This window comes from Amblyraja radiata, chromosome 27 (assembly GCF_010909765.2).
Source record: "Amblyraja radiata isolate CabotCenter1 chromosome 27, sAmbRad1.1.pri, whole genome shotgun sequence".
NCBI classification, from domain to species: Eukaryota; Metazoa; Chordata; class Chondrichthyes; order Rajiformes; family Rajidae; genus Amblyraja; species Amblyraja radiata.
The window spans coordinates 10332920-10360734 of NC_045982.1; the positions used below are offsets into that span (position 1 = coordinate 10332920).

At 44.5% G+C, this 27815-nt stretch overlaps 1 protein-coding gene across 1 annotated transcript in view; it reads left to right on the forward strand.

The window, feature by feature from the left end:
* The first annotated feature begins 574 nt into the window (after positions 1–574).
* Positions 575–27815, forward strand: part of cnksr1 (connector enhancer of kinase suppressor of Ras 1) — a 67096-nt gene continuing 39855 nt past the window's right edge. The window contains exons 1-4 of the mRNA XM_033045079.1: positions 575–737; positions 18948–19105; positions 23865–24055; positions 27693–27780. Coding sequence (XP_032900970.1) covers positions 686–737; positions 18948–19105; positions 23865–24055; positions 27693–27780 — 489 coding nt within the window. The 5' untranslated portion in view covers positions 575–685. The remainder of the gene's footprint in view (positions 738–18947; positions 19106–23864; positions 24056–27692; positions 27781–27815) is intronic.

Consider the following 27815-nt stretch of genomic DNA (forward strand, 5'->3'; position numbering starts at 1 on the left):
TTTACAAAAATAAGACACAAAGTGCTGGAGTAACTCAGCATCCCTGGAAAGCGTCGATAGGTGGCGTTTCGGGTTAGGACCCTTTTTCAGACCTGAATAAAACACCCTTTGGATAAAACAACCTTGGCTTGTCACTCATGCTGGAGTAACTCAATGGCAGCTTCTCTGGAGAGAAGAAATGGGTAACGTTTCGGTTGGAACCCCTTCTTCAGACCACTCATGCGGCACCCTCAGTTGTTATCCTTTTGTTCCCCGCCCCTCCTTTGAGGGGTGACCACACCGGTCTCTGTCCGTCAATGTCCAGCAGCTGAAAGTCCCAGCAGTGTGGCGCTCCCCGCACAGAGCCTTGGCGTCGGCGGCACCAAGCTTCAGTCAGCCTATTTCCTTCGCTCCATAGATGCATGCTGCTGCACCCGCTGAGTTTCTCCAGCATTTATGTGTACCCCCCTCAGCAAGTCTCAGTCCGGCTGTCACTGACACTCCCCTCTCTCCCTCGGGCTCCACAGGGCACACCTTGGCTCCAAGATTGGCAGTGGCAGCGGCCAATGTGGGAGCCGCGGCCGCCTACCTGTGCGTGACGAGCGGCGGAAGCGGCTGAAGTTTGGGGCGAGAGAGTCGCCAGGAGTTGGGGCGAGTCGGCAACGGCGCCCACGGCTCGGGCTCCCCCACTACACAGGACAGCGAGATGGAACCGATCAACAGCTGGAGCCCGCGACGGGTGTCCCTGTGGTTACAAGGTGAGACCGGGACCTGGAGAGGGAGCGGGAGGGAGGGAGCAAGGAAGGAAGGAAGGAACAAATGAGGAAATGGGCGAGATCTTTCACCAAATACTTCTCTTTTAAAGAATGCGACCTGTTGTATTTTGTTCACCGCCGCGACCAGTGTCACTGTGGGCGCTCCCTCACAAAGAACGGTAAAGCGATTTACAATGGGTAGATCGTGTCCTTGTCTCCCCGCTGGTCTGTAACCTAAGCCTTTCTTATTTAGCAAACCTCCAAGTCTGGAGTGTCGTGTTGTGTATTGCTACATTTACACATGTTTATAATAATAAAGCAAAAACCCGCCACATTCTGTCCAAAGGAAATGGTTCACCTTGACCAGCGCTGAATGTCCATGTTCTAATTCCTCTTCCTCCGGCTGCCTTTGTGTTTCACTGGACAAAATAGGCCCCACATTGAGCAAGGAACTGGTGGTGGTGGTGGTGGTGCGACCTATCTAGTATAGAAAAGGATAGTACTTCATCTGGCCCCAGACCAGATGGGATCTTGTCTTTGAAGTCACTTTCACCCTCTGAAAGTTGGAGGAAAATTAAACGTGGAACAAGTGTTCAAAGCATGATTTGGATATCCCAAACCTACTCTGGAACCAACTTCCATCAAGATTCCAGTCACAGTTGTGGCATCTATTTACAGTCCTTTGTGTAACAAAACAGCCACTTAACGTTCAGTCTGAAGAAGGATCCTAACCTGAACCCTTAGTCAGAGGGTGGTGAATCTGTGGAATTCTTTGCCACAGAAGGCTGTAGAGGCCAAGTCAATGGATATTTTTAAGGCAGAGAAAGATAGATTCTTGATTCATGGGGGTTATGGGGAGATGGCAGGAGAATAGGGTTAGGAGGGAGAGATCAATTAGTCATGATTGAATGGTGTAGATGATGGGCCGAATGGCCTAATTCTGCTCCTACCACTTATGACCTATCCATGTTCTCCAGAGATGCTGCCTGGCCCGCAGATTTACTCCAGCATTCTGTGGCTTTTTTCACTGAAGGTTCATGATTAGTATTGGCTTTGAAACAACAACATCTGTGGGTCAATCTGTTTTGTGTTTTTGGTGCGCAGAATCTGATGCCTTTGTCACAAAGAGATGTAAGGTTGGAGGAAATTTTAGTTGATAAACTAATTCTGGTCAACAGGTAGTGTTGAAAGGCTAAAAGTTAATGTTGAAATAAGGAACGATGAATCCAATGTAACCAATCATGAGCAGAGAGATTGCAGCCACATGTTTCGTGTGGACACTATGGGCCAAAGGGCCTGTTCCTGTACTGCTTTGCTCTATGTCATGTTTAGTAATAATTTGCTCATTTTCCGCTTCGCCGAAATCGTTTGACTCAATAATTCATTTACTGGCTTGATCCAAATAAGCACAAAGGAGCTGAATTCTACAAGTGAAAGGAAAGTGATGAATGTTGATGTCTCGACAGCATTTTCCCTTATGATGTCAAGGAGCCCGAGTAAAACTGAAGTCACAGGAAACAAAGCTGTCTTTCCATTGACTGAAATTGTATCTTGCATAAAACAAAAGGGTCATAGTTGGAGGACAATCACCAGCTTAGCCGGCTTTCAACAGCTTTAAAAAAAACAGGCTTTCCTCCACTGTGGGAATATAGCTGGCATGATTAGTAAATTTGACGATGGCACTAAAATGAGTGGTCTAGTGGATTGAGAAGGTGTTAATTACATTTACAATGGAATCTTGAGGATCTGAGCCGTGGAATGGTAGTTGGAGTATTCAGATAAATGCAAGGTGTTGTATTTTGCGAGGATAAGGACTTGCACAGAAAACGGAATGGTCCTGCAGAGTGTTGTAGGAGAGACCTAGGGTGCCAGTACATATTTCCTTGAAGGTGGTGACATAGGTGGACATGGTGGTGAAGCGGCATTTGGCACACTTGCCTTCAGGCAGGGTGGCGAGTACAGGAGTTGGGACAAGATGTTACAGCCATACAAGATGTTGGCCAGGCCTCATTCGGAGCACTGTCTACAGTTCAGGTTGCCCTGCTGCCACTAACCTGGGATGTCACTAACCTGGAAAAGGTGCAAAAAAAGAGAGAACATTGCTGGGTCTGTGGGTTGAGTTAGAAGAGGAGTCTGGATCATTTTACCCCTGGAATGTAGAAGGCCGAGGGTGTGGCCTTACAGTTACGTATAATATAATAATAATAATAATATAATAAACTTTATTTTGGACTCAAGGTTCCAGACAAGGGGCAACATTATATAAAAATGCATTGCATATTAAAAAATATCATAAATTGCATATAAAATCTTAGTATATCACATAAAAGCATCATAAATTATATATTAAGAAGAAAAAAACCAATACATGAGTATAAAATCATGAGAGGCAGAGATAACCTTTTCCCCAGGGTCGGGGAGTTTAAGGCGAGAGGGAAATATTTAAAAGGGATTAGAGGGGTAACATTTTCACACAGATGGAACGATCTACCAGAGGTAATGGCAGAGGTGGGTATAGTTACAACACTTAAGGACACGCGGACAGGAACATGGATGTGAAAAGTTTAAGGATATTTGACAGGCACAGGCACCTACAACTAGCTCAGTTCGGAAACTTGGTTGGCATGAAAGAGTTGGGCTGAAGAGTCTCATTCTGTGCTGTACAGCACTATGACTAATATCTCAGGAATGTAAAGTTAAAACACCTACTCAAAACTGTTATTTATATATATATAAACCACTTAGGCTATGCAGCACTCAACAAACTTTGTGTTTTACCTTAAATTGCTAATGATGCAATTGATATTTTAGCAGCAAATGGGAAACTTTGAGGGCGTTTTGTATACTGTTGCTACCACTGCCATTGTATAGTGTATGGCAATGCTTCATATTCTAATGTTTGTACACATTCTGCCTGAAAGGCTTGGCAGATGATATAATCAACAGTGCCGCAAACTCTCTAAACCTTAGGGATGATAGCATGGTTCAGAATACAGGCCAATTATCTTCAAATGTGCACACAATTTTGCATCTCCAAGCAATTGAATGGACACAGTTAGATAGGCCATGAAGAATGCTAGCAATAAAGGGAATTAAAGAGTAAAAGGAATACATGTTTCATTTTCAAATACCGATAAAACTCTATTACAGACACTGAACTTTATAGAATCCTTGGGAAATCAGCATCCTTGTGAAGACGGAGAATAGAAACAATTTTAGAGCAGGAGGAATCCAAGAGATCTCATTGTCTTCCTCCCGCCCCGGTACTTATTACTATTTCTACTGCCCTTCTCCATCACCTATGGTCCTCCTACCTTCTACCAGTTGTTGTTTGCACATACAACAATCAAACATTCTTGACTCTCTTGTAGTTACACAACACGTTCACAAACATAATCAACATTCGTTCATTGTCGTTGGGTCAAAACACTCGAACACCCAACCTATGGGCCCTGTTGGAGAACTTTCATCATAAGAGCTATATTGCTTCAAGAAGGTAAAGATGACCTTCTCAAAGACATTTAGGAATGGGCAATAAAATGCTGTTCTTTCCTGTACCAACCACAGTCCATAATGAACACACTGTATAACGAGTCACATTGGTTTACTTTAATGAAGATGACTGATTAAACACTGATCTATATCCTCAATGGTTGACAGTTACTTCAGCACACCCTCCATTACAATGAACCATTTCTTCTCTAAACCACAGAAGGAACGATATAAAAAATGACAAATCACTTCTGAGGGTTTGGCTTCCAGGTGGCAGAGGTGCGTGAAGTACTGTCAAAGCAGCCGTGGCAAATTGCCACAATGTACCATAGAGATGGTAAAGTCTATTGCCATAATGCATATTTGGTGGTGGGAGTGGGGTCTGAATGGTTGGATAGATTGATCAGGTGGCAATCAAGCAGGCTGTTCTGTGCTGGAGAGTTTTGAGTGGGAGACACAAAAAGCTGTAGATACTGGAATCTTGAGCAAAACAAAGTGTTAGAGGAACTCAGCAGGTCAGGCAGCATCTGGGGAGAGAATGGACAGGTGATTTTTAAATTAAATTTAATTTATTTTTTGGGGGGTCAAGACGAAGAAGGTCCCTATAGCATCCTAAAGTTTAGGGCAAGATTAGATATGTATTCATCCAAATAGATGGGAATATAATATGGGAATCATCTTATGGACCTGTCCCACTTGGGCGATTTTTTTCGGCGGCTGTGGCGACTGTCATAGTCGTAGCAGGTCGCCGACAAACCGGCAACTGGACCCCCCTACGACAGTGTCTACAACAACCTACCACTTAGCTATTGACAACCGGCGACCCATTAGGGCGTCCACCTACGACCACAACTACCTTGTAGTTGATGGAAATCATGTCAAGCCACCGGTTACAAAATAACCAGAATATGGCACATACCTGCACTTAATTGTTTCAGCTAGTGGATACCTTGGGCTCATAGTCAACGGTGATGCTCAAAATGCCAATGGATAGCTTGGGGTCTATATATTGTTAGGTATCACTGCCTTGCGCCTGCACACCAAAATCTTTTTAAAGTACTCGCTACTTTTGTGTCAGAGCTGAATGACAGAAGTTTTGCTACACACAAACTAGATCCAGAGGGTGGTGATACTGCGGAACTCGCTGTCACAAATGGTGGAAGCCAAGTCATTGGGTATTTTTAAAGCAGAGACTGATTGGCTCTTGATCAGTGAGAGTTACAGGGAGAAGGCAGGAGAATGAAGGTTGAAGGTTGAATTTATTGTCACATACACCTAGGTGCAGTGAAATTCTTTTTGCCAATGCAGCACATAAAAAAGAATACAAACATAGCAATAATAAATAGCTTCAACATAAAAACATACCCCCACAATGGTTCCCATTATGGGGGAAGGCACAAAGTCCAGTCCCATCCCCAATATTCACCCATAGTCGGGCCTATTGAGGCCTCCACAGTTGCCTTCACGGAGGCCCGATGTTCCAGGCCGTCCTCGCCGGGTGATGATGTTCCGGCGTCGGGAGAATCCTCTCAGCGGCTTGGGAACCCTGGAACGGCCGCCTCCCTACTCGAGACCGTGGCTTCTGGAGCCGACAAGGCCGCGCCGAATGGAGCTCAACTGGCGATCTCATCGCGAGATCCCAGGCTCCCGATGTAAAGTTCAGCGCCGCAGCTCCGCGATATTTTTAACGCCGGTCCCAGCTCACCGGAGTTCCAGCGCGGCGACCCAGGCAAGGCACCGCCCGCCCCGCACCGCCGTCCTCACACCCGCAGCTCTGCCGCCGCCGATGCCGGTGCCACCGATGCCGGTGCCGCCGATGCCGAGGCTCAGGGCGGTCCCCTCGCTCCTCGGACCCGCAGCTCCGCAGCCGCCGCCGATGCCCCGGGCGATCCCCTCAGGAAACGCCGCTCCAGGCCCGCTGGTAGGCCGCGAGGACGGGTCGAAAGTGCAGCCCGAAGAAAAGCTGCATCTCCGACCAGGTAGGGACCCTGAAAATTAGTTTCCTCCTTCCCCCCCCCCCCCCCTCCCCCACACATAAAAAAGCTAGAACTCCTCAAAAACAAAACACTAAACTAACTAAAAAGATGAAAAAACAGACAGCTGCAGGCTAGGCAGCCATACCCCCTACAGGTCGGCGCCAGTGAATGGGGTTGAGAGGGGAAAATAGATAGGCATCATCGAATGGCAGAGCAGATTCGATGGACCAAATGGCCTAATTCCACTCCTATGTCGTCCGATTTATTATGAAACACTGCTCCGCTACTTGGAGAAGTGAAATTGAACACAACTATTATTTGTTTATTAACTTTCAGGATCCGAGCGCTATGGCGAGGCCAACATTTATTGCCTATCCCCAAGTGCTCTCGAGGTGGCAGTCAGGCATCTTCTTGAATTGCTGTAGATAAGAAGTTAGGAAATATCCCCACTTTGGACAACCAAATTGTTAATGTAAATATCGAACAATAGTGGATCAAGCATTGATCCCTGTGGCAGGCTACTTGTTACAGACCTCCAGTCTAGAAAAAATAGCCTTATACTACCACCTTCTATATCCTACTTTCAAGCCAATGTTGGCCGGCTCGCCCTTGATCCCACCTGATGTAATGTTCCAGACAAGTCTACCATGTGGTGCCTTGTCAAAGTCCATATTGACAATATCTACCACTACCCTCATCAATCACTTGGTCATCTCTCAAAAAATCATGACATCATCTCTCAAATTCATGACACATGACTTCCCATGCTTACAATGCCTAACCAATCAATCAATCAGCCTTTATTGTCATCCTGCAAGCAACAGTTGTACAGTGCAAAATGAAAAGACGTTTCCCAGGGAATACCGGAGCATCGCACATGAAATTTAAAACATTTCACACATAATAACACTAAAAACAATCCAGTCCCTGATGGAACAGTATAAATAGTTAAAAGCAGGTAAAACAACAACGTTAAAATACAGTAAAACCAATCATAAAAATGCCCGGGGCAGCTGATTTGAGTGGCCAGTGCCAGTTATTAAAGTGGCCAGTGCCAGTTATTAAAGTGTCCGTGCCAAGCCGCAGAATCAGGTGACTGAGTACAGAGTGACTGTTTAGCAGCCTCACAGCCTGTGGTAGGAAGCTGTTTAGCAGTCTTGTAGTCCGGGCTTTGATGCTATGGTATCTCTTGCCTGATGGCAGGAGATCCAGGTGTATGTGGAGGGGGTGCAGTTTGTCCTTAGCAATTCTCTGAGCTTTTTTCAGACAGCGGCTCGCGACTTTCGTCAGCAGCGGCCTCTGCAGTCCGTCTGCGTTTTTATTATTTTATGTCTATGTTTTTATGTAGTTTTTGTTATTTTTTGTTGGGGTACGTGTGGGGGGGGTAACTTTTAAATCTCTCCCTGCACGGGAGACCTGACCTTTTCTTTGTCGGGTCTCCGTTGTCGTTGGGGCTGCAACGAGGAGCGGCCTCCAGCAGGAAGACCGGGGGCTGTGGTGCCGACTACTCACCTCACCGTCGCGGAGCTGGCCGAGTCCATAGCGGGTGGAGCTGTGGTGGACGCTGCTGCAGCCCGACCTCCGGAGATTCGGTGGCTGCAACTGCGGGTTTGGCGGACAGTGACACCGGGAGCCCGCGGGTCCCTGCTGGGTGACCGCTTTTCGGGGCTTCCGCAACGGCGACTTCTCCCGCCCGAGTTGCGGGGTTGAAGAGCTCCTGGAGCGGGGCCTCACACCATCGCCCCGCGCGGCTTGGAATGGCCGCGGGACTGCGAGCGCCCGCCGGGGGCTCTAACACCAAGACCCGGTGTGCGACCTTGCATCACCCGGCGTGGCTTTAATGGCCGCGGGACAATTCGCCATCGCCCGCCGGGGGCTTTGACTTTGACTCTGACATCGGGGGGGAGAGTGCAGGGGAGAGATAAGTTTTTTTGGCCTTCCATCACAGCAATGTGATGGATGTTTATGTAAATTATGTTGTGTCTTGGGTCTATTTGTTTGTAATGTATGGCTGCAGAAACGGCATTTCGTTTGGACCTCAAGGGGTCCAAATGACAATAAATTGAATTGTATTGTATTGTATTGTAACAGTTCTTGTACCGAGGGTAGGGAGACGCCAATGATCCTCTCTGCTCCCCTCACTACCCTCTGCAGAGCCTTCCTGTCCGAGCAGTTGCAGGTGGAGTACCACGTATTTATCCAGTACGTGAGTACAGACTCCACCGTACCCCTGTAGAAAGTCCTGAGGATGTTGGTGGGGAGTGAGGCCTGTTTGAGTTTCCTCAGGAAGTGCAGTCGCTGATGGGCCCGTTTGACGGTCCCAGTGGTGTTCCTGGACCAGATGAGGCTGTCTGTAATTTGCACACCGAGGAACTTATGCTCTCCACTCTCTCCACTGTGGTGCCACTGATGTTGAGGGGTGTATGCTTTGGCTGCGCCCTCCTGAAGTCGACAACCATCTCCTTTGTTTTGTCGACATTTAATTCTAGATTATTTTTGCCGCACCAGTCCACTAGTTGTTTTACTTCCTCCCTGTACATTGCTTCGTCATCTCCACTGATGAGTCCCACCACTGTTGTGTCATCCGCGAATTTTATGATCTTATTGTCCCTGAATCTGGCAGCACAGTCATGTGAGCAATGTGAACAACAGCGGGCTGAGCACACAGCCTTGAGGGGAGCCGGTGCTCAGCGTGATCGAGCCTGAAGTGTTCTTGCCAACACGGACTGACTGCGGTCTCTCTGTCAGAAAGTCCAAGATCCAGTGACACAGGGTGGTGTTGAGGCCCAGCAGGGTTAGTTTCTCCACAAGTCTCTGTGGGATGATGGTGTTAAACGCTGAGCTGAAGTCAATGTACAGGATTCTGGCGTATGTGTTTTTGTTTTCCAGATGCGTGAGTACTGTGTGCAGCGTGGTAGAGATGGCATCCTCTGTAGAACGGTTGGGGCGATAGGCAAACTGGAGGGGGTCTAACGATGAGGGGAGGCTGGCAGTAATGTGGGGTTTCACCAGGTGTTCAAGGAAGAGCCTGGGAACTACAGCCTTATCTTGGAGGGTGGGCAAGTTGTCAGGAGGGACTCTGAGAGAAAGGATAACCAGTTCTTGCTTTTCCAAATAGATGTATATCCTTTCTCTCAGAGTCCCTCCTGACAACTTGCCCACCCTCCAAGATAAGGCTGTAGTTCCCAGGCTCTTCCTTGCAGCCTTGTTTAAATAGAGGCACAACATTAGCCACCTCCAGCATTTCACCATGGCTATTGATGTTCAGCTCATGATTAATTAAAAATAATTTCACACGTGCTGTCTGCAGAGTGCTTCCTTTTCTTACCACTCACTTCAATTCTTCAGAGGACTTTACAATTTGAAGCAAAGAGGTTATGCTAATTGCTGGGATGTGTTTGTGAATGGCAACAGAGGAGCTGCCAAATCCAGCAGATTTTAGGAATTTTGCCTCTACAAGCAGAAGCATTAAGCTGTAAATGTTTCATGTGCCCATCAAAGTCATTGTGTGAGGATTCTGGCATGAAGTGATTGTTTACTTATTAATTGTATTTGAAAGCTCCTACTAGTGGCAAAATAAACATTCAAACATGGCCCAATATAGTTATTAAATAATACATTGTGTTATGAGTTGGGATTTTTCTTTGTGTAGTTTTTTTTCTCCTTCTCTACTGCGCAAATAGCGAAGACTATGAGAATTATTTGATAAATTACAACAGCAGGCAACTGAAGTAAGTCTTGCTGTTAAAATGCTGGAGAACAGAGGAGGGATGTGGAAAATATTCACTGCATGGGCAGGTTTGTACAAGTTAGACCCAAATTCTTGTATATACAACTTGAAATGAGTCATAAAACCAACCGTCACCAAGCCAAACTGTAAAGATAAACTTTTAATTATTCATGTTTGGAAGAGGAAGGTTGAGGACCCACAATCCCGTTTACATCAATGGGACGATGGTGGAGAGATTCAAAAACTTCAAATACCTGGGCGTGCATATTCCCGACGATCTTTCTTGGTCCCAGCACACTGATGCAATTATAAAGAAAGCACATCAGCTCCTCTACTTCCTGAGAAGATTACGGAGATTCAGTATGTCAAAGAGGATTCTCTTGAACTTCTACAGGTGCACAGTAGAGAGCATATTGACTGGTTGCATCATTGTCTGATTTGGCAACTTGAATGTCCATGAGGTCAAAGGTATTTTATTAGTCACATTCACATACACCTAGGTGTAGTGAAGTGAAATTGTTCTTGCCATTTTGCAGCACATAAAGAAGGAATACAGACATACATTAATAAGAGTTTTAAACATAAAGAACATCCCCCCCACAATGGTTCCCATTATGAGGGAAGGCACAAAGTCCAGTCCCCAACCCCAGTTCACCCATAGCCGGGCCTATTGAGGCCTCCACAGTTGCCTCTACGGAGGCCCGATGTTCCAGGCCGTTCTCGCCGGGTGATGTTGCTCCGGCGTCGGGAGAGTCCTCTCAGCGGCTTGGGAACCCTGGAACGGCCGCTTCCGTACTGGAGGCCGCGGCTTCCGAAGCCAACAATGCCGCGCCGGTTGGAGCTCCACAACTGGCGATCTCATCTAGAGATCCCAGGCTCCCGGTGTAAAGTTCAGCGCCGCTGCCCGCAGCTGGTCGCTCCACAGTCCCGCAGCTCCGCGATGTTTTCCTCAGCGATCTTCAGCTCACCGGAGCTCCAGCGCGGCGACCCAGGCAAGGCATCGCCCGCTCCGCGATAGCGCTCCAGCGCTGTGCCACCGCCGAAGCGGAAAAGAATGCAGAAAGTTGTGACCACTGCTCAGTCCATCACTGGCATTGACCTCCACATCATCGAATGGATTTATCAGAGTCGCTGCTTCAAAAAGGCAGCCAACATCATCAGAGACACACACCATCCTGGCCACACACTCATCTCACCACTGCCATCGGGAAGAAGGTACAGGAGCCTGAAGACTGCAATGTCCAGGTTCAGGAACAGCTTCTTCCCTACAGCCATCAGGCTATTAAACACTACAACCTCATGAGCTCTGAATTACAACAGACTTCTTATTATTGCACTGTGTATATATATAAACTTATGTATATATACACACCGAATTTTTGTTTTCTCTCTCGTTTATCATATTATTTACAGTGTACTAAGTTTACATTTTCTGTTGTGCTGCAGCAAGTAAGAATGTCATTGTTCTATCTGGGACACATGACAATACAACACTCTTGACTAATTGCTGGAATCCCAGAGTGCCTTCAAATGACTTGGTCCTTGGCATTGTGCGGAGATTGCTTTGATACCATTCAGTCGGCACTCAGAACTGTATAAGGCCAATTTTAACCATTCTTTGGAATTCATCAATTTTTGCTGAAGTCATCCTAAATTGTGTCCTGGGGTTTGTGCTGTTAAATCTTTCAATTTCTGTAGATTCAACTTCACGATCTTATTCTCACCAAGTTAATTATTGCAGGTACACCTGTTCCTTTTTGGTGTGACTGACACGTGTTCTCAAGATCAAATCCTTTCTTAAGTTTGAGGGGAATCTTCCAACATGATCAATGAGATCAAATAGTTAAACCAGGCATCCACTACCACCATCAGAATAGTATTCCAATACAGTCTGATTAGTTGTAACCCAGAATTTCTTTCATTCTGCTGTCTTCAGCAAGCCAGGGAACCAAGTTCAATGAGGAGCTGAATAATTGAGCTGTAATTAACAGAATGACCGTACTGTAACTGGAGCAAAGCAATCTGAGAACATATCAAGCTAAACCTCTGTGTGCTTTTGTAAACACTAATTCAATAGTTCTGGGATTAAGGTTCTAAGGGCATCCATATCTTTGAGTCCAGCTCAAATAAAGAACAGTTACACATGAACAAAGCTGCAGGTACACAAGTTGAGCCAGAAAATGAAGGTACATGATTATTCTCAGAATCTTTTTGAGGACTTCATGATCCACAAAAGCCATTCTTTGATAATTTGATTCACAGTGTGTGGTGCTAGAATTTGCATTGGAAATCACTAAAGTAATGGGGCCAAAGGTTTGTGTTTGCTTTGCATTAAGGTCATGTGCTTCAACGCTCGCAGTTAATGTTTTTAAGTAGAGCTCATCTCCAGAGAAAACGATCTAACCTCGTATTAACATTCAAAATTCAATGTTGTTACTTTTACTGAATTGCACACCATTATGTACCTGATCAAAAATATGACTGAATTAACCACATAAATGCTGTTGTGGCAAGGCCATATCAGAAGCTAAGTCTTCTGCAAAGCATGACATGCCTCTTGACTCTCCAGAACCTTTCCACCATTTATTGGGGACAAGATCTGAGCATGATGGAATACCCCTGCTTATCTGTATGCATTGAGTACCAGTAATAACATCTAGGACAAGGGATACATCTCTTAATTAGCATTGTGTGCGATGCACTAAAGATTAATTTACAACATTGACAGCATACAGTGGTTGAAGTATTGAAGGGTTGCCTCCCGGTGAGCCGCAGCAACGATAGCGGGCACGGGGAAGTTGCCGCCGAGCACAGCCTCTGCTCGCACTGGAAAGGAAGGAAACTGACCGAGAGCCGGTAAGCAGACTGGCGGTGGAAACTGGGCGTGGGGGTCGACGGTGGACAGGGCCACTGGAGGTAAAACCAACTGCAGGCCCAGCTCACTTGGAGAGGGTAGGCTGCCAAGCCCGGCCCCTGCTCGGCCCGCGAATCTGGAATCGGAGAGTGGGGTGGAAGGAGGTGGAGGCGGATGCTGGACAATTGGCCCAGTGAGTGGAACTGGAGGGGGGGGGTCTTACTTTCCACGCACATGAGGTCGCCTGCGGGAGGTGCCTCCCCCCGAAAAATATACGCCCAACACTTCCTCCATAGCAAACGGATGAAGTGTTATTTCGATAAATAAATGTGTTCTCTTTGTGTTCCTGGTTACTATCCCAGTTAACAATAATTTAAGGACATTAACCTTTCTGTATGCACTGTAGATGTGATTCAGATAATGTTTGGGACAAAGACCCATCATTTATTTATTTGCCCCTGTACTCTACAATTTGTGATTTGTATTAGAAAAAAACCACATGTGGTTGTAGTGCACATAGTTAGATTTAAAAAAAGGCCATTTTTATACATTTTGGTTTCACCATGTAGAAATTACACCAGTATTTATACATAGTCCCCCCATTTCAGGTCACCATAATGTTTGGGACACGGCAATGAGATATAAATGAAAGTAGTCATGTTTAGTATTTTGTTGCATATCCTTTGCATGCAATGGCTGCTTGAAGTCTGTGATTCATGAACATCACCAATTGCTTGGGTGTCTTCTCTGGTGATGCTCTACCAGGCCTGTATTGCAGCCATCTTTAGCTTATGCTTGTTTTGGGGTCTAGTCCCCTTCAGTTTTCTCTTCAGTATATAAAAGGCATGCTCAATTAGGTTCACTTTGAGTGATTGATTTGGCCACTGAAGAATTGACCAATTGCTAGCTTTGAAAAACTCATTTGTTGCTTTAGCAGTATGTTTGGATTCATTGTATTGCTTTAGAGTGGACCGTCGGCCAATAAGTTTTGAGGCATTTGTTTGAATTTGAGCAGGTAGGATGTGTCTATACACTTCAGAATTTATTATGCTACTACCATCAGCTGTTGTATCATCAATGAAGATAAGTGAGCCAGTACCTTCAGCAGCCATACATGCCCAGGCCATAACACCCCCACCACTGTGTTTCACAGATGAGGTGGTATGCTTTGGATCTTGGGCAGTTCCTTCTCTCCTTCATACTTTGCTCTTGCCATCACTCTCATATAAGTTAATCTTCATCTCATCTGCCCACAAGACTTTTTTCCAGAACTGTGGTTGCTCTTTTAATTACTTCTTGGCAAACTGTAACCTGGCCATTCTATTTTTGTGGCTAACCAGTGGTTTGCATCTTGCAGTGTAGCCTCTGTAATTCTGTTCATGAAGTCTTCTGCGGACAGTGGTCATTGACAAATCCACACCTGACTCCTGAAGAGTGTTTCTGATCTGTCGGACAGGTGTTTGGGCATTTTTTTTTAATTATAGAGAATTCTTCTGTCAACAGCTGTGGAGGTCTTCCTTGGCCTGCCAGTCCCTTTGCGATTAGTAAGCTCACCAGTGCATCTTTCTTCTTAATGGTTCCAAACAGTTGATTTTCGTCAGCCTAAGGTTTGCCTGATGTCTCTTAACAGTTTTATTCTTGTTTCTCAGTCTCATAATGGCTTCTTTGACTTTCATTGGCCTCATTTGGTCCTCATGTTGATAAACAGCAATAAAAAGATTGGAGGAAAGACTAGGTGCTGAGAGCTCTCTTATACCTGCAATAAGGAGGCATTTAAACACACCTGCGCAATTACAAACGCCTGTGAAGCCATGTGTCTCAAACATTATGTTGCCCTGAAATGGGGGGGGGGGGCACTATGTATAAACACTGCTGTCATTTCTACATGGTGAAACCAAAATGTATAAAAATGGCCTTTTATAAATTTGGACAATGTGCATTTTAACCACATGTGATTTTCTTTCTATTACAAATCTCAAATTGTGGAGTACGGAGGCAAATAAATAAATGATGAGTCTTTGTCCCAAACATTATGGAGGGCACTGTACATAAAGTGTCTTCCTCATGTGTGTTCCGTTCCATTCTTCTATGTTCACAGAATTTCACTCTGCATTCTTTTGGAAAATTGGCTGCATAATCTTTAAACATATGTTTGGCATTTGGAATGCATTTTACAGCTTGGTTATCACTTTTAAAGGCATATATACAAAATCGACTTAACATAGCCAGACGAGCTCCATGTTGTCTGCAATGTGTAACACTTTTGGAACATGTAGGGGGAAATGCCGAGTAACATCAATATTCTGAAACAGTGGGCAGAGGAAGAGAAAATGCATGATCTCTGGGTTAGGATTTAGAACGAGCTGTGGAAAGGTTGGAGCATGATTACTTGAAACGAAGGATAATTTAGTACCGCAGTTTATTGGACTCCAGAGGGATAAATAATTGAACACAAAGCAGTAATGCGAAAAATTGAGCACAACTTGCATGAAGCTGAGAGCAAATGTCATTCCTGATCTAATGTACTGACTCACTGCTGGGAAAAATTTAATCTTGCTTGCATGTTTTCAGACTAGTAAGTGCAAATAGTATTTCCCTGCTTAACTGAAATGTTAACCTTTATTCAGAGCCAACAATATTGGTGAAAATCACCTGATATTGTCCTAATTTGTTACGTGTCCTGCTGTTAAATTAAAAATCAGCTCCATAAGAAACACTGGGAATCAGTTTGATTATGAGAATGTTTCAGCCAAGGGTCATTTTGTCCGACTCGGAAAATTGTTTGCTCTGGAGTCTTGTATCATAAATATTTATATGTCAGCTTGGCTCTGCTGGCATTCTTTCAGATGAGCCAGATGTGAGCAAGTAATTTAGTTGTAGTGCAGTGCAAGGCAATGGGAGGGCTAACGACCCACCAGTAGTGATGGGGATTGGTAAAATATTTTCAATGCAAGTTGGTAAAATATTTTCATTGCAAGTTGATATAGGATTTAGATGGGAATATTCAAGTGGGTTTGTCCCCTGTGCCTGAATTCTTTTTCCTCATTGGTAGTAAAGGTTGAAGGTTTTGGAGATGCTGTCAAATTGATAGTGAGTATTTGAAGTATATGTTACAGATGTATTCTACTCAAGGTTATCTGGTATTCGTGCAACTGTCAAGTTGAGCTTGTGATTAATGCTGACATTCAGCATGCTGATGGGGAGGTTCATGTCGATGGTCATGGCATTGGACAACAAGTGCAGGTTGGTAGACTGGCACTTTTTGAAGGTGGGCCATTACCTGCCACTTATTCTGGCTCAATATTTCTTGCTTCTTGGTACTCCCTGCCTGAGTATTGTATGGATGTTAGAATACAGAATGTTGTCTGGTCTAATGTTGTTCCATCACCCAATATTACAGTTATCTCTATCATAAATAGTGATTAGTACCCAGCCAGAGCACCTGGTGCTGAATACAAGGAGTCATGACCACGGGCGGACCAGATTGTCTTGCTCGTATTCCACAGCTTGATTTGGTATTAAACGACGGACCATGTGTTAGTAGCTACATTTATTTATACACTTCACACATATGAAGTTATCCTCCGATAATAACAAGAGAAAATGTTAGAAAAGCTCAGTAATTAAGTCAGCATCTTGAGGAAAGAGAAATTATGTTGTAGTTTCAGGTCAACCAGGAAAATGTGAAAACAATAAGAAAACATTTGTGCACATTTGCATAATACGAAGGAGAATATTTTTGATGGGGTGAGGCCAGGGTTACCAAGGTGATTCCACTGTTTATGGAACCAACTTGCTGATAGATTAATGTGCTGTTAAGGAGAGGGAGAACGCAAACAAAAGTCAAGTTTATAGTCGTATGCACAAGTACAGTAGAGTATTGATTGGTACAATGAAAATCTTGCTTACAGCAGCATCATAGGCTCGGACAACTCACAAAAACAAATTGTACATAATTACACAGTTTATAAGAGTGAAAATAAAAAGACTGCAATAAAAATAACAATACACAAGTGAGAAACACAACTAGAAAAACAAATTCACATTAGCGCAAAAGGGAATGTGTTCCATTGCTGAGAGGATTAGGATTGTGCAGGTGGTTTCAAGACCTGATGGTTTTAGGAAAGTAGCTGTTCCTGAATATGGGCAATTGGGACTTAATGCTTCTGTACCTCCTGCCCAATGGTAGCAATGAGAAGAGGCCATGGCCCAGATGGTGGAGATTCTTGAATATGCTATCTTCTATGGAAAAACATGTGAAATGCATGTCAATGTGATTTCTTGGACCTGAAACCAAAAGGAGAATTCTGGAATGGCCCAGTAGATCTATCCAGGGCCTCCTCTCTGCCATAGTTGACCGAGCCACAACTGTGTCTCATGTGTTTCATGCACTTTTGTTTTCATGCCCTGACAGGAAGAGAAGAGTTCCACTCATTCTCTGTGTAATGATAAATATTTTCTCTTTCTACACTACTCTTGGGCATGTCCAGTATTTGTTTGTTTTTTGGGGGTTTCATTCTCTTCAACAGCTCTGACCTGCACTTCAAAACTTTTTAAAATATATCCCTTTTATTTCTTTTCACTCAGGCCTTTGGCATTAATAATTAGCCAGATAGCTTCCTAACTAGGGCACGGTCACACTGGTGTGCTGATTCCACTATCTAAGATTTTACACGCTGTCCTATTAATTAGGAAGTATCCGGACACGTACTTGCAGAATCACAGCATAGAAGGGTAGGGACCAAGTGCTGCTAAGTGGGATTAGTATAGTTGGGAAATTGATGGCTGGGATGGACCTGGTGGGCCAAAGGGCGACCTTCTGTGCAGTATGACCGTATGATTCCATGGTTGATTCTGTGCAGTTAAACTGTGGTTGGTACCTCGCTGTTTGACAAATCCTGTGGGATATTTTATTGCATTTAAATTTATATCACTACGTCCACTGGTTTCCAGCAGCCGTTCCTGCTTATTCAACTGTAAATGACTAAGTGCCATCAGCAGGATGGGTAGACTTGTTGAGCAGCTTGTGATGTGCTGGTAAGTTACACCCTGCTGACTAATTAAATCAGCAATGCCCTTGCCTGCTCATGAGGGGCAAAGTAGCACAGCTGGTAGAGCTGCTGCCTCGCAGCACCAGAGACCCAGGTTTGATCCTGATCTCGGGTGCTGTCTATATGGAGTTTGCACATTCTCCCTGTGAATGTGTGGGTGTCATAGAAACATAGAAAATAGGTGCAGGAGGAGGCCATTCGGCCCTTCGAGCCAGCACCGCCATCTTTGGTCCTTCGGGTGCTACAGCTTCCTCCCACATTCCAAAGACTTGTTTGTAGGCTAATTGGCCTTTGTAAAATTGCCCATGATGTGCAGGGAGTGAATGTAAAAGTGGGATAATGCAGAGCAAGTGTGAGATTGATGGTCCGTGAGCTGAAGGAACCATCTCCATGCTGTAGCATCCAATTGATTGTCACGTTTACTGATGCTTATTTCCAGAGTAAATAATTGGGGAGAGACACAACAGCTTGAAGGAACAGATTGGGCTGCCCTACATGGTGAGGATGGGAAAATGTGACCTGGAGTGCATTGAATGTGGGTTTTGAGCACTGGATGAAAGTGGGCTTGTGTACTTGGGGTAGGGGGATTGAGAAGAGGCAGGGTTATCATGCACTGATCAGCTGTCATGGACCACAAAGTGGGCAGAACACGTGTGAAACTCAAAGATGCAGATGCTGAAAGTCTGAGATAAAAAGAGTGCTGGAAACATTAAACAGGCCAGGTACCAACAGTAGAAAGAGGAATGGTTGAAGGGTCTTCTGTCATCAATCTCTTGACAGTTTTACGTTGCATGTGTATTCAGCTAACTGACAACAGACTTGAGAGTAAACTGGTTGTGCAGTTCCCTGACATTCAATTACCTGCCTGGTTTTATCCTTGAAAGGTCCCGACCTGTAACGTCCTCCACAGATGCTGCCGGACCCGCTGAGTTACTCCAGCACTTTATGTTTTTTGCTCATGATACTAGCATCTACGGTTCCTTGTGTCTACTGTCTAAGTTCTATCCTTGCCTCTTGTGTAGTTGGGGGAACAGATTACTTGTTTATGTTATGTGAAATCAGGCTTTGTAGACTGTCTGATTTAGATTCTGTCCTTATTGTGTTCCTTAGGCCTGGACAGTAATGTGCAGAAGTATCCATTTGACCAGTGGCAAGTGAATGGGGAGCAACTTTTGCGATTGTCACAGCAGAACCTGGAGGAGTTGGGCGTGAAACAAATTGGGCACCAGGAGCTGATTCTGGAGGCAGTGGAGCTGCTATGTGCACTGGTAAGGAACGTACATTGCCCTGTGTGTGTCACACTTGTACTCGCACTAATGGAAGTTGGTGGTAATGGAACATGCAACCTACTCCATGCATATTGTTGCTGGGAATTCTGACTTGAATTAAGAATGTTAAGGGCCTTTCCCACTTTCACGACCTAATTCGCGACCTCTGCCGAGTTTTCCCTTGACTCGTACTCGCAGCATCAGGAGGTCGTAGGTAGGTCATGATGTTAGTTGTAGGTACTCGTGGCATCAAGTAGGTTGGGGCGTTTTTCTAGCCTGATGAAAAATGTCCACGAGTAAAAAAGATCGTAAAAGTGGGACAGGCCCTTAACATGGCTGATAGACAATCCTGATTATGCTGATCAATAATATTACAAGTGGATTGGGCTGTGCACATTATGGTATAGAGGGCCCACTTACAGTAACTGTTGGTGGAAAGAATACATTTGTTTTAGGATTTAGTCTGCATTCTGCTTCAAAATCCACCAGGTGTTTCCTATTCCTTGACTTTCATAGCACAAGATACAAGAGGGCCTATAACATCGGGCTGCCCTTATGGCGACTGGTTGCAGAGGCCTTAAATATGCCCCGACCTCGGGTGGACCAGGAGGAGGCGGAGGAGGACTGGACTTTTTGGTGCCTTCCCTAGCAGTGGAAAGTGTTGATTCTGCTGTGAGGGGGGTGGGGGGGGGGGAGGGGGGAGGGGGGAGGGAGGGGGGACGACGTTCATGTTGAATCCTATAGTGTATTGTGTCTTTTTTATTTTATATGAATGTATGGTAATCTAATTTCTTCTCGTGTAAAGCACTTTGGCTTCAACGTGATTTGATTTTAAAGTGCTATATAAATAAAAATTACTTACTTACTTACTTGCTCCAACCTGTCCCTGTTTCATATTATCAGCAAACTTGAATAGCTTTATTATTATTGGTTCCTGTGCTCACTTTTAATCAACCATTATTAATGTACATCAAATGTAACGCCCAGAATCAATCACTCACAGTAACAAGCATATTTTTCCATCATGGTATAATAGCAAGTACCAAGAGTTCTGAACCCATTGATTTATCTCCTTAGCTAATCACTTCCCTTTTCAGGTTATCTTGACATACTATTACATTTCAAAATAGTTGATTGAATTTGATTGAATTTCTTCCATCCCTTCTCAAAACCGTCCTAATTTCTGGTTGCCCTAGCCTTGTAGCTGCCACCTTATCCTTGCTTTGCAGCCGTGATGCAGACACTGGACCATAGATAACCTTATGTCACAACTCTGCCAATTTGCAGGTCACATCTTATTGTTTTCCAATATAAGTCATGGCTATGTTCCCTGACACAGCCAGTTCATTATTAACCTCAAAAACTCAATTAAATGCTCGAGCTGTATCACAGTAATCTCCGGTCTACAATCGTGAATGGCCTTGTATAGATCGAGATTGTAAATCAACTAAGTTACTTTGTCAACTAAATCATGATGTGCTCAAGCAGTTCAAACTAGTTTGCAATGTGTAATAAACCCATTGTAATCTTTGCTGATCCGAAACTCTTTTTTTTCCTGATGCTTCATTCTTACAGACTTTCGATGTACAAATATATCCAGCGTTTTTTTTTAACATTAGTTCTTAGGGGAAGCCCCTGTTTTTTGCGGTACTGGACATGATAATTCCTTCCTCAAACCTGTAACCACCATAAGGGACTGAAACAAATTGTGTAGATAGCACTAGAGGTGAGAGGCCTGCTTGGTGTTTTAGGACTGTGTGCCTAATGGATCTAAACTTAAATACAACCTAGAAAAATCAATTATTCGAATGGGTGGCAGGAGGAACGTGGTTTCAATGTACAAAGCTGTTCTCAAATTAATAAAACACAAATTCCCTCCACAGATATCTCCTGATCCAGCATTGTTCCTCCAGCATTGTTTTTGCTCCAAATTCTTACATCTGCAGTCTCTCCTCTCCTCAATTTTGTCATCCTGAAGAGTTAATGTTTCAGTTTCCATCAACAGGCATGTACTAAAGAAAAGGGTCTCGACGAAACGTCACCCATTCCTTCTATCCAGAGTTGTCGCTGAGCTACTCCAACATTTTGCGTCTTATCTTCGGTTTAAACCAGCATCTGCAGTTTCTTCCTACACTAAAGAAATGCCAATGTCTTTGCCTATCCGAGGAAAGTGAATGAAAATTCACCGTAGGCACATGCACGAGGGCAGATCAGTGGCGCTGCTGTTACTACAGCACTAGGACCCAGGCTTGATGTTGACCTCTAATGATCTCTGTTCACGAGTGATAGGAGCAGAATTGGGCCATCAAGTTATCCCGCCATTCAATCATGGTTTATCTATCGATCCCTCTTAATCCCATTCTCCTGCCTTCTCCCCATAACCCCTGACACCCTGTGTCCGTATGTAATTTGCACGTTCTCCCTGTGATCCCGTGGGTTTCCCTGGCTGCTCCAGCTTCCTCCCACATTGCTAAGACGTGTGGGTGATTGGTTAATTGGCCTCTATACATCACCCCCAGTGTGTAGGGAGTGGATGACAAAGTAGAATAATATAGAACTGGAATGAATGGTGGTTAGCATGAACTCGGTGGCTGAAGGGCCTGATCCATGCTATATCTTTCAATCAATCCATCAATCAGTCATTCACCCTAAGAATAAAAAAAACTGTTCGTGTTCAGAATTGATGGTTTAATTCCACCCTTTTGATGAAGTGTCGGAACTAAGCATCAACACTGACATGCTTGTCAATGATTTAGAAAACCAAAATTCATTCGACGTGGGAGGAAGAGCTTAGATTTGTTCATTTCAGTTAGATGGATGTTACTCCTGACATGCTGTCAGCAGCAGCGATAAGAATATAAATTTAAACTTTAGCTCCAGTTTACCTTTTAGTTTATCTATTATTTTAGATCTTTCACCAAAGTTACATGTTAACCAGTTTGGCTCAAGCTAATGATTTGGAGAAACGAGGGACTGCAGATGATGGTTTACTGAGGAAAGACACAAAATGCTGCAGTAACTCAGTGGGTCAGGTGACATCCCTGGTGACAATTCAGGTCGGGACTCTTCTTTAGATGGTTTGCCTCTTTGAAGTAGGCATACATAGATACATGGAAAATAGGTGCAGGAGTAGGCCATTCGGCCCTTTGAGCCAGCACCGTCATTCAATGTGATCATGGTTGATCATCCACAATCAGTACCCCGTTCCTGCCTTCTCCTCATATCCTTGATTCCGCTAGCCCTAAGAGCTGTATCTAACTCCCTTTTGAATGCATCCAGTGAGTCTGCCTCCACTGTCTTCTGAGGCAGAGAATTCCACAAATTCACAACTCTCTGGGTGATAAGGTTTTCCTCATCTCAGTTCTAAATGGCCTACCACTTATGGCCTTAAACTGTGGCCCCTGGTTCTGGACTCCCTCAACATCGGGAACATGTTTCCTGCATCTAGCGCGTCCAATCCCTTTAATTTTATATGTTTCTAGAAGAATCCCTCTCATCCTTCTAAATTCCAGTACATACAAGCCCAGTCGTTCCATTCTTTCATCATATGACAGTCCCGCCATCCTGGGAATTAACCTCGTGAAGCTAAGCTGCACTCCCTCAATAGCAAGAATGTCCTTCCTCAAATTAGGAGACCAAAACTGCACAGAATACTCCAGGTGTGGACTCACCAGGGCCCTGTACAACTTTGCTCCTATACTCAAATCCTCTCATTATGAAGGCCAACATGCCATTAGCTTTCTTCACTGCGAGCTGTACTTGCATGCTTACTTTCAGTGACTGATGTACAAGGGCACCCAGGTCTCGTTGCACTTCCCCTTTTCCTAATCTGACACCATTCAGGTAATAATCTGCCTTATTCTTGCCACCAAAATGGATAGCCTCACATTTATCCACATTATATTGCATCTGCCCACTCACCCAACCTATCTAAGTCACCTTGCATCCTCATAGCATCCGCTTCACAGTTCACACAGCCACCCAACTTTATGTCATTTGCAAATTTGCAAATGTTACTTTTAATTCCTTCATCTAAGTCATTAATATATATTGTGAATAGCTGCGGTCCCAATACCGAGCCTTGCGGTACCCCACTGGTCACTACCTTCCATTCTGAAAAGGAACGGTTAATTCCTACTCTTTGTTCCCTGTCCACCAACCAATTTTTTTCATCCATGTCAATACCCTACCCCCAATACCATGTGCTCCAATTGTGCCTACTAATCTCCTGTGTGGGACCTTATCAAAGGCTTTCTGACAGTCCAGATACACTACATCCACCGGCTCTCCCTTATCCATTTTACATGTTACATCCTCAAAAATAATCCAGAAGATGTTACATCCTCAAAAATACCTTGAGGATATTTTGCAGTGAAGCAGTCAAAATGTAGAAACCTGGATTGCAGATGTTGGTTTACCAAGGAAAGACACAAAAAGCTGGATCCAAAGTAGGCATACCTTGAGTCTTCAAAATGGCCATACCTTGAGAGCAGTCTGAAGAAGGGTCCTGACCCTGATCATCATCTATCCTTGTTATCCAGGGATGTTGCCTCAGTTACTCCAGCATTTTATGGCTTTAATGACTTGGAGTTTTATTGTTGACATGTTGATCATCACTCCAGTGAATTGTGTAACAATTATAAGAGGATAAATTGTGTGATTATATGGGTGTTAAAACATTCTGATATGATCCTTTGATTGAACATGGCAATGTTCCCAGTTGGGTTCTCTCTCAAAATTATCTTGTCTTCACTTTCAGACCTATGACCTAGAGACAGAGAATCTGAAAATTCTGATGGAGAAGCTGAGAGCAGTCTCTGGAACCCTTCAGTCCTTCATTATCAGTCGGAGGAAGGCCACCCCCCCTGCACAGAGAACGTCTGGAGACCTTCTCTACTCTGTTATTGACCTTCTTCAAATCACCAAAGCTATTTTTTCCTGGCTAAACAGGTACCCATGTAAATTAAAACTATGAATTATTACCGAGGCACAGGAGATTGTCCATGCTGGAATCCGTCGCAAAAAAACACGATCTCAACTGGTCACATCTTCCCCTCCCCACCACTCTGTGTTTGACTCCATGGTCCGCTCATTCCACCACCTGCAACTATTGGAGATGTAACACTTAACTACATCTCCTCCACCACATTCATCCAAAGACCTAAACGTCCCCTCAACATGAGACAATGATTTGCCTGCTCCTCCTCCAACTATGTCTATAGCATTTGGTGACCTCAAAGTAGCCTCCTCTGCATGGGTAAGCCCAAGTGTAGATGAGGTGACCACTTTACCGAGTCCCTGAGCTTTGTCCACCGTGGCAATCGTGATCTCCCAGTTGTCTGCTATTTTAATTCCCATAGTCTGTCCTTGGTCACCTCTACTGCTCGGGTTAGGTCAAAATCAAATGGAGGAGCAGCACCTCGTACGATGACTGGGTAGTGTACGGCCATGATTCTTCACCTTACTTTTCTATCGATTCCAGAATCTGCAGCTTTTTGTTCTCCACTTGTCGCCTCCCAGCCCGCCTTTCCCTCCCCACTTGACTGTTAGCGGCCAATATACCCAACCTCAAACGTGTATCCACCTTTTGCTTGTTAGCTAATTTCTTCCTTTAAAAGGACAGCACAGCGGCGCAACGGTAGAGTTGCTGCCTTACAGTGCCAGACACCTGGGTTCCATCCTGACTACAGGTGCTGTCTGTACGGAGTTTGTATGTTCTCCCTGTGACTGTGTGGGTTTTCTCCGGATGCTCCGGTTTCCCTCCCACACTGCAGGTTTGTCGGTCAATTGACTTCTCTAAATTGCCACTAGTGTGCAGGGTAGAACTAACGATCGCCACAGACCTGGTGGGCCAAAGGGCCTGTTTCAACACTATATCTCTAAACTAAAGCTCCTGCCCTGGCCCTCCTCCCACCTCTTTATACTTGCTATTTCCCCTCTACATTTACAGTGGAGGGATCCTGATCCCCAATGTTAACTGTCCATTTCCTTCCGCAGATGCTGCCTGACCCCCTGAGTTCCTCCAATGACTCTCCTGCTGCTTACAGTTTTCTCAAGAATCTCTATCTTTCTTCCCAATCCTTCCTTTTATTGGGTGTTAAATGTCAATACGTCAAATGTTTTATTGGTATTAAATAGGAAATAACTCCTTCCATCAGCTTTGATTTCGGCAGTGAATGAAAAAATAATGCAAGAAAAAACAGAAAATGCTGGAAAAACTCAGCAGGGCAGGCCATGTCTATGAGAAGAGGAGCAAAAATGGAGTTAATGATTTGGGAAAGTGGATCAATTTTAAACATTAACTGTTTCTTCTTCCTACAGATGCTATTTAACCTACCAGGTATTTCCAGCATTTTCAGTTTTTACGTTGATCTAGGTAGCAGAGAAGGTTCGGGAGGGTGGGGTGGGGGCGGAGTAGGTGTAACATAGGGTATCTCTCTGAGAGCAAAGTAATGAGGCAGTTAAGGTAAGATTTTGTTTATGTAATCTGTTGCTAATATGTAATTTTTATGTATTCAAGCTTTGTTTAGTGCTCTGAGTCTTGGACACTTTACAGGAAATGCATTAAACCATTCAAGTGTTTCCATATGAGATCTCTGCAGTCACTCATGGGCATCAAATGGCAGGAACAGGTGACAAACTTGGACGTTCCAGACAATGCCGGCCTGGTCAGCAACATGACCAGGATCCTGAATGACAAGTTGCACTGGACAGGCTATGTAATCAGTGTGGACATTTCCCGTATACTCTGTCAGCTCCTGAACAGACAAGGGCACAAAATGCTGGAGTATCTCAGCAGGTCACGCAGCATCTCTGGGGAACATGGATAGGTGATGTTGCAGATACACAAACTCCTGCACAGAGTTCTTGGACATCCCTGGTTCCATTGGGATTCATACTCCTCTGACTGGACCTCTTTCCACTGGAAACCAGGGATGAACAAGAATGTGATACAAGGATTGTATCAAATACAGCCTCAAACACAGCAGCATTTCTGCAAAAGAGCAGGAATCATAAGCCCAGGACTGAACAGGCTGGAGTGGTTTGAACAAAACAGCCTGTATCAACTCTGAAGGCAGCTGATGGGGCTGAGTAACCAGAGTCAGTGATCAGAGGAAGGCTTCAGCATCTACACTCGATACATTGTTCCCATGCCCTCACTGTCCCTGAGTGTGTGCCACCAGGGCCGGTCTTGCCAGTCACAAACAAGCTCGCCAATGAACACTACACAACTCAATGATCTTGTAGTAACATGGTGAGATTTGAATGCAATTGTTTTTATTTTGGAATTCCACACATTTTTACAATGGCACATCAAGGTCAAGGTTTCAAGGCCAGTTTATTGTTGCATGTACCCAGTTAAGGTACAAGTGAAATTTGAGTAACCATACAGCCATACGAAGTGAAAAGCAACAAGACATACAACCACGTAAAAGTTAACATAAACATCCATCACAGTGGATTCCACATTCCTCACTGTGATGGAAGGCAATAAAGTACAATCTTCTTCATCTTGTTCTCCGGTAGGGGCAGTCAAACCACCCTACAGTCGGGGCGATCAAAGCTCCCGCAGCCGATGATTGGGGTGATTGAAACTCCCGCTTCGGGGCGGTTGAAACTCTCTCTGCGGCTTGGAGCTCCCGAGTCGGCCTCTTCTTACCAGAGACCGCGGGCTTCACGATGTTAAAGTCAACAGGCCCCGCGGTTGGAGCTTTGATTCCCGGCAAAGGGATCGCAAGCTCCACGATGTTACAATCCCGCAGACTCCCGCCCAGGAAAAACTGTTAACTCCACGATGTTAGGCAAAAACTGTTAACTCCACGATGTTAGGCCGCAGTGGGGATGGAGATACGATACGGAAAAAATCGCATCTCCGTCGAGATAAGAGGTTGAAAAAAACGTTTCCCCAAACCGCCCCCACATAAAACAAACCAAGGAGTACTAAAGCATACTTTTAACACATACTAAAAATAAAAAAGAAGGAAGGACAGACAGACTGTTGGCGAGGCAGCCACTGCTGGTGGCGCCACCCAGTGTTTTCCACCATGTTCAGCCGGGGAGCAACACATAGAGTCGTTTACAAGATACAGAACAATGATTCAACACAAAATGCATTTATATTGTTTTAATGAGACGATTCTCTGAGGAAGGATAAAGCAATTACTGGATCAAGGTTTCATCATCAGTGTTTCAATGAAGTGAAAAATTTGCATAGAAAAATAATATGCAGAGAAAGGAATGTTAAACTATGGCGATATGATAGATTGCAGATACTGGAATCTTGTAGAAAGCAAACGCCTGAGGAACTAAACAGGCCAGGCATCATCTGTGGAGGAAGATTTGAGAACTAATGTTAGGAATGAGTTGTGGTCAAGATTTAAAAAAATTAAACTTGCAATGGTGTGTCAGGAGGTTGTGCCTGTCACTGCATGTGGCATTGAACTGGTTGAGTACATGCATCGAACACCCTGATGTTTGATGGTGAAGGTATGGAATAAAGTCAAAGGGCACTGGTAGTGATTGTTCACCTGTTATGGATGATCTGAACACTGGAAATTCTAACTGTATATCTCTTCTACCAAACCAGGTACCCATTTATATGTATAATAAATTATAACGACATGAAGAGGGAGATCATCAGGTTATGTGTGGAGCTGGCAGAGACTATCCATAAGGTGTGTCAAATTTACAATCTCTTCTGTAGGTCATT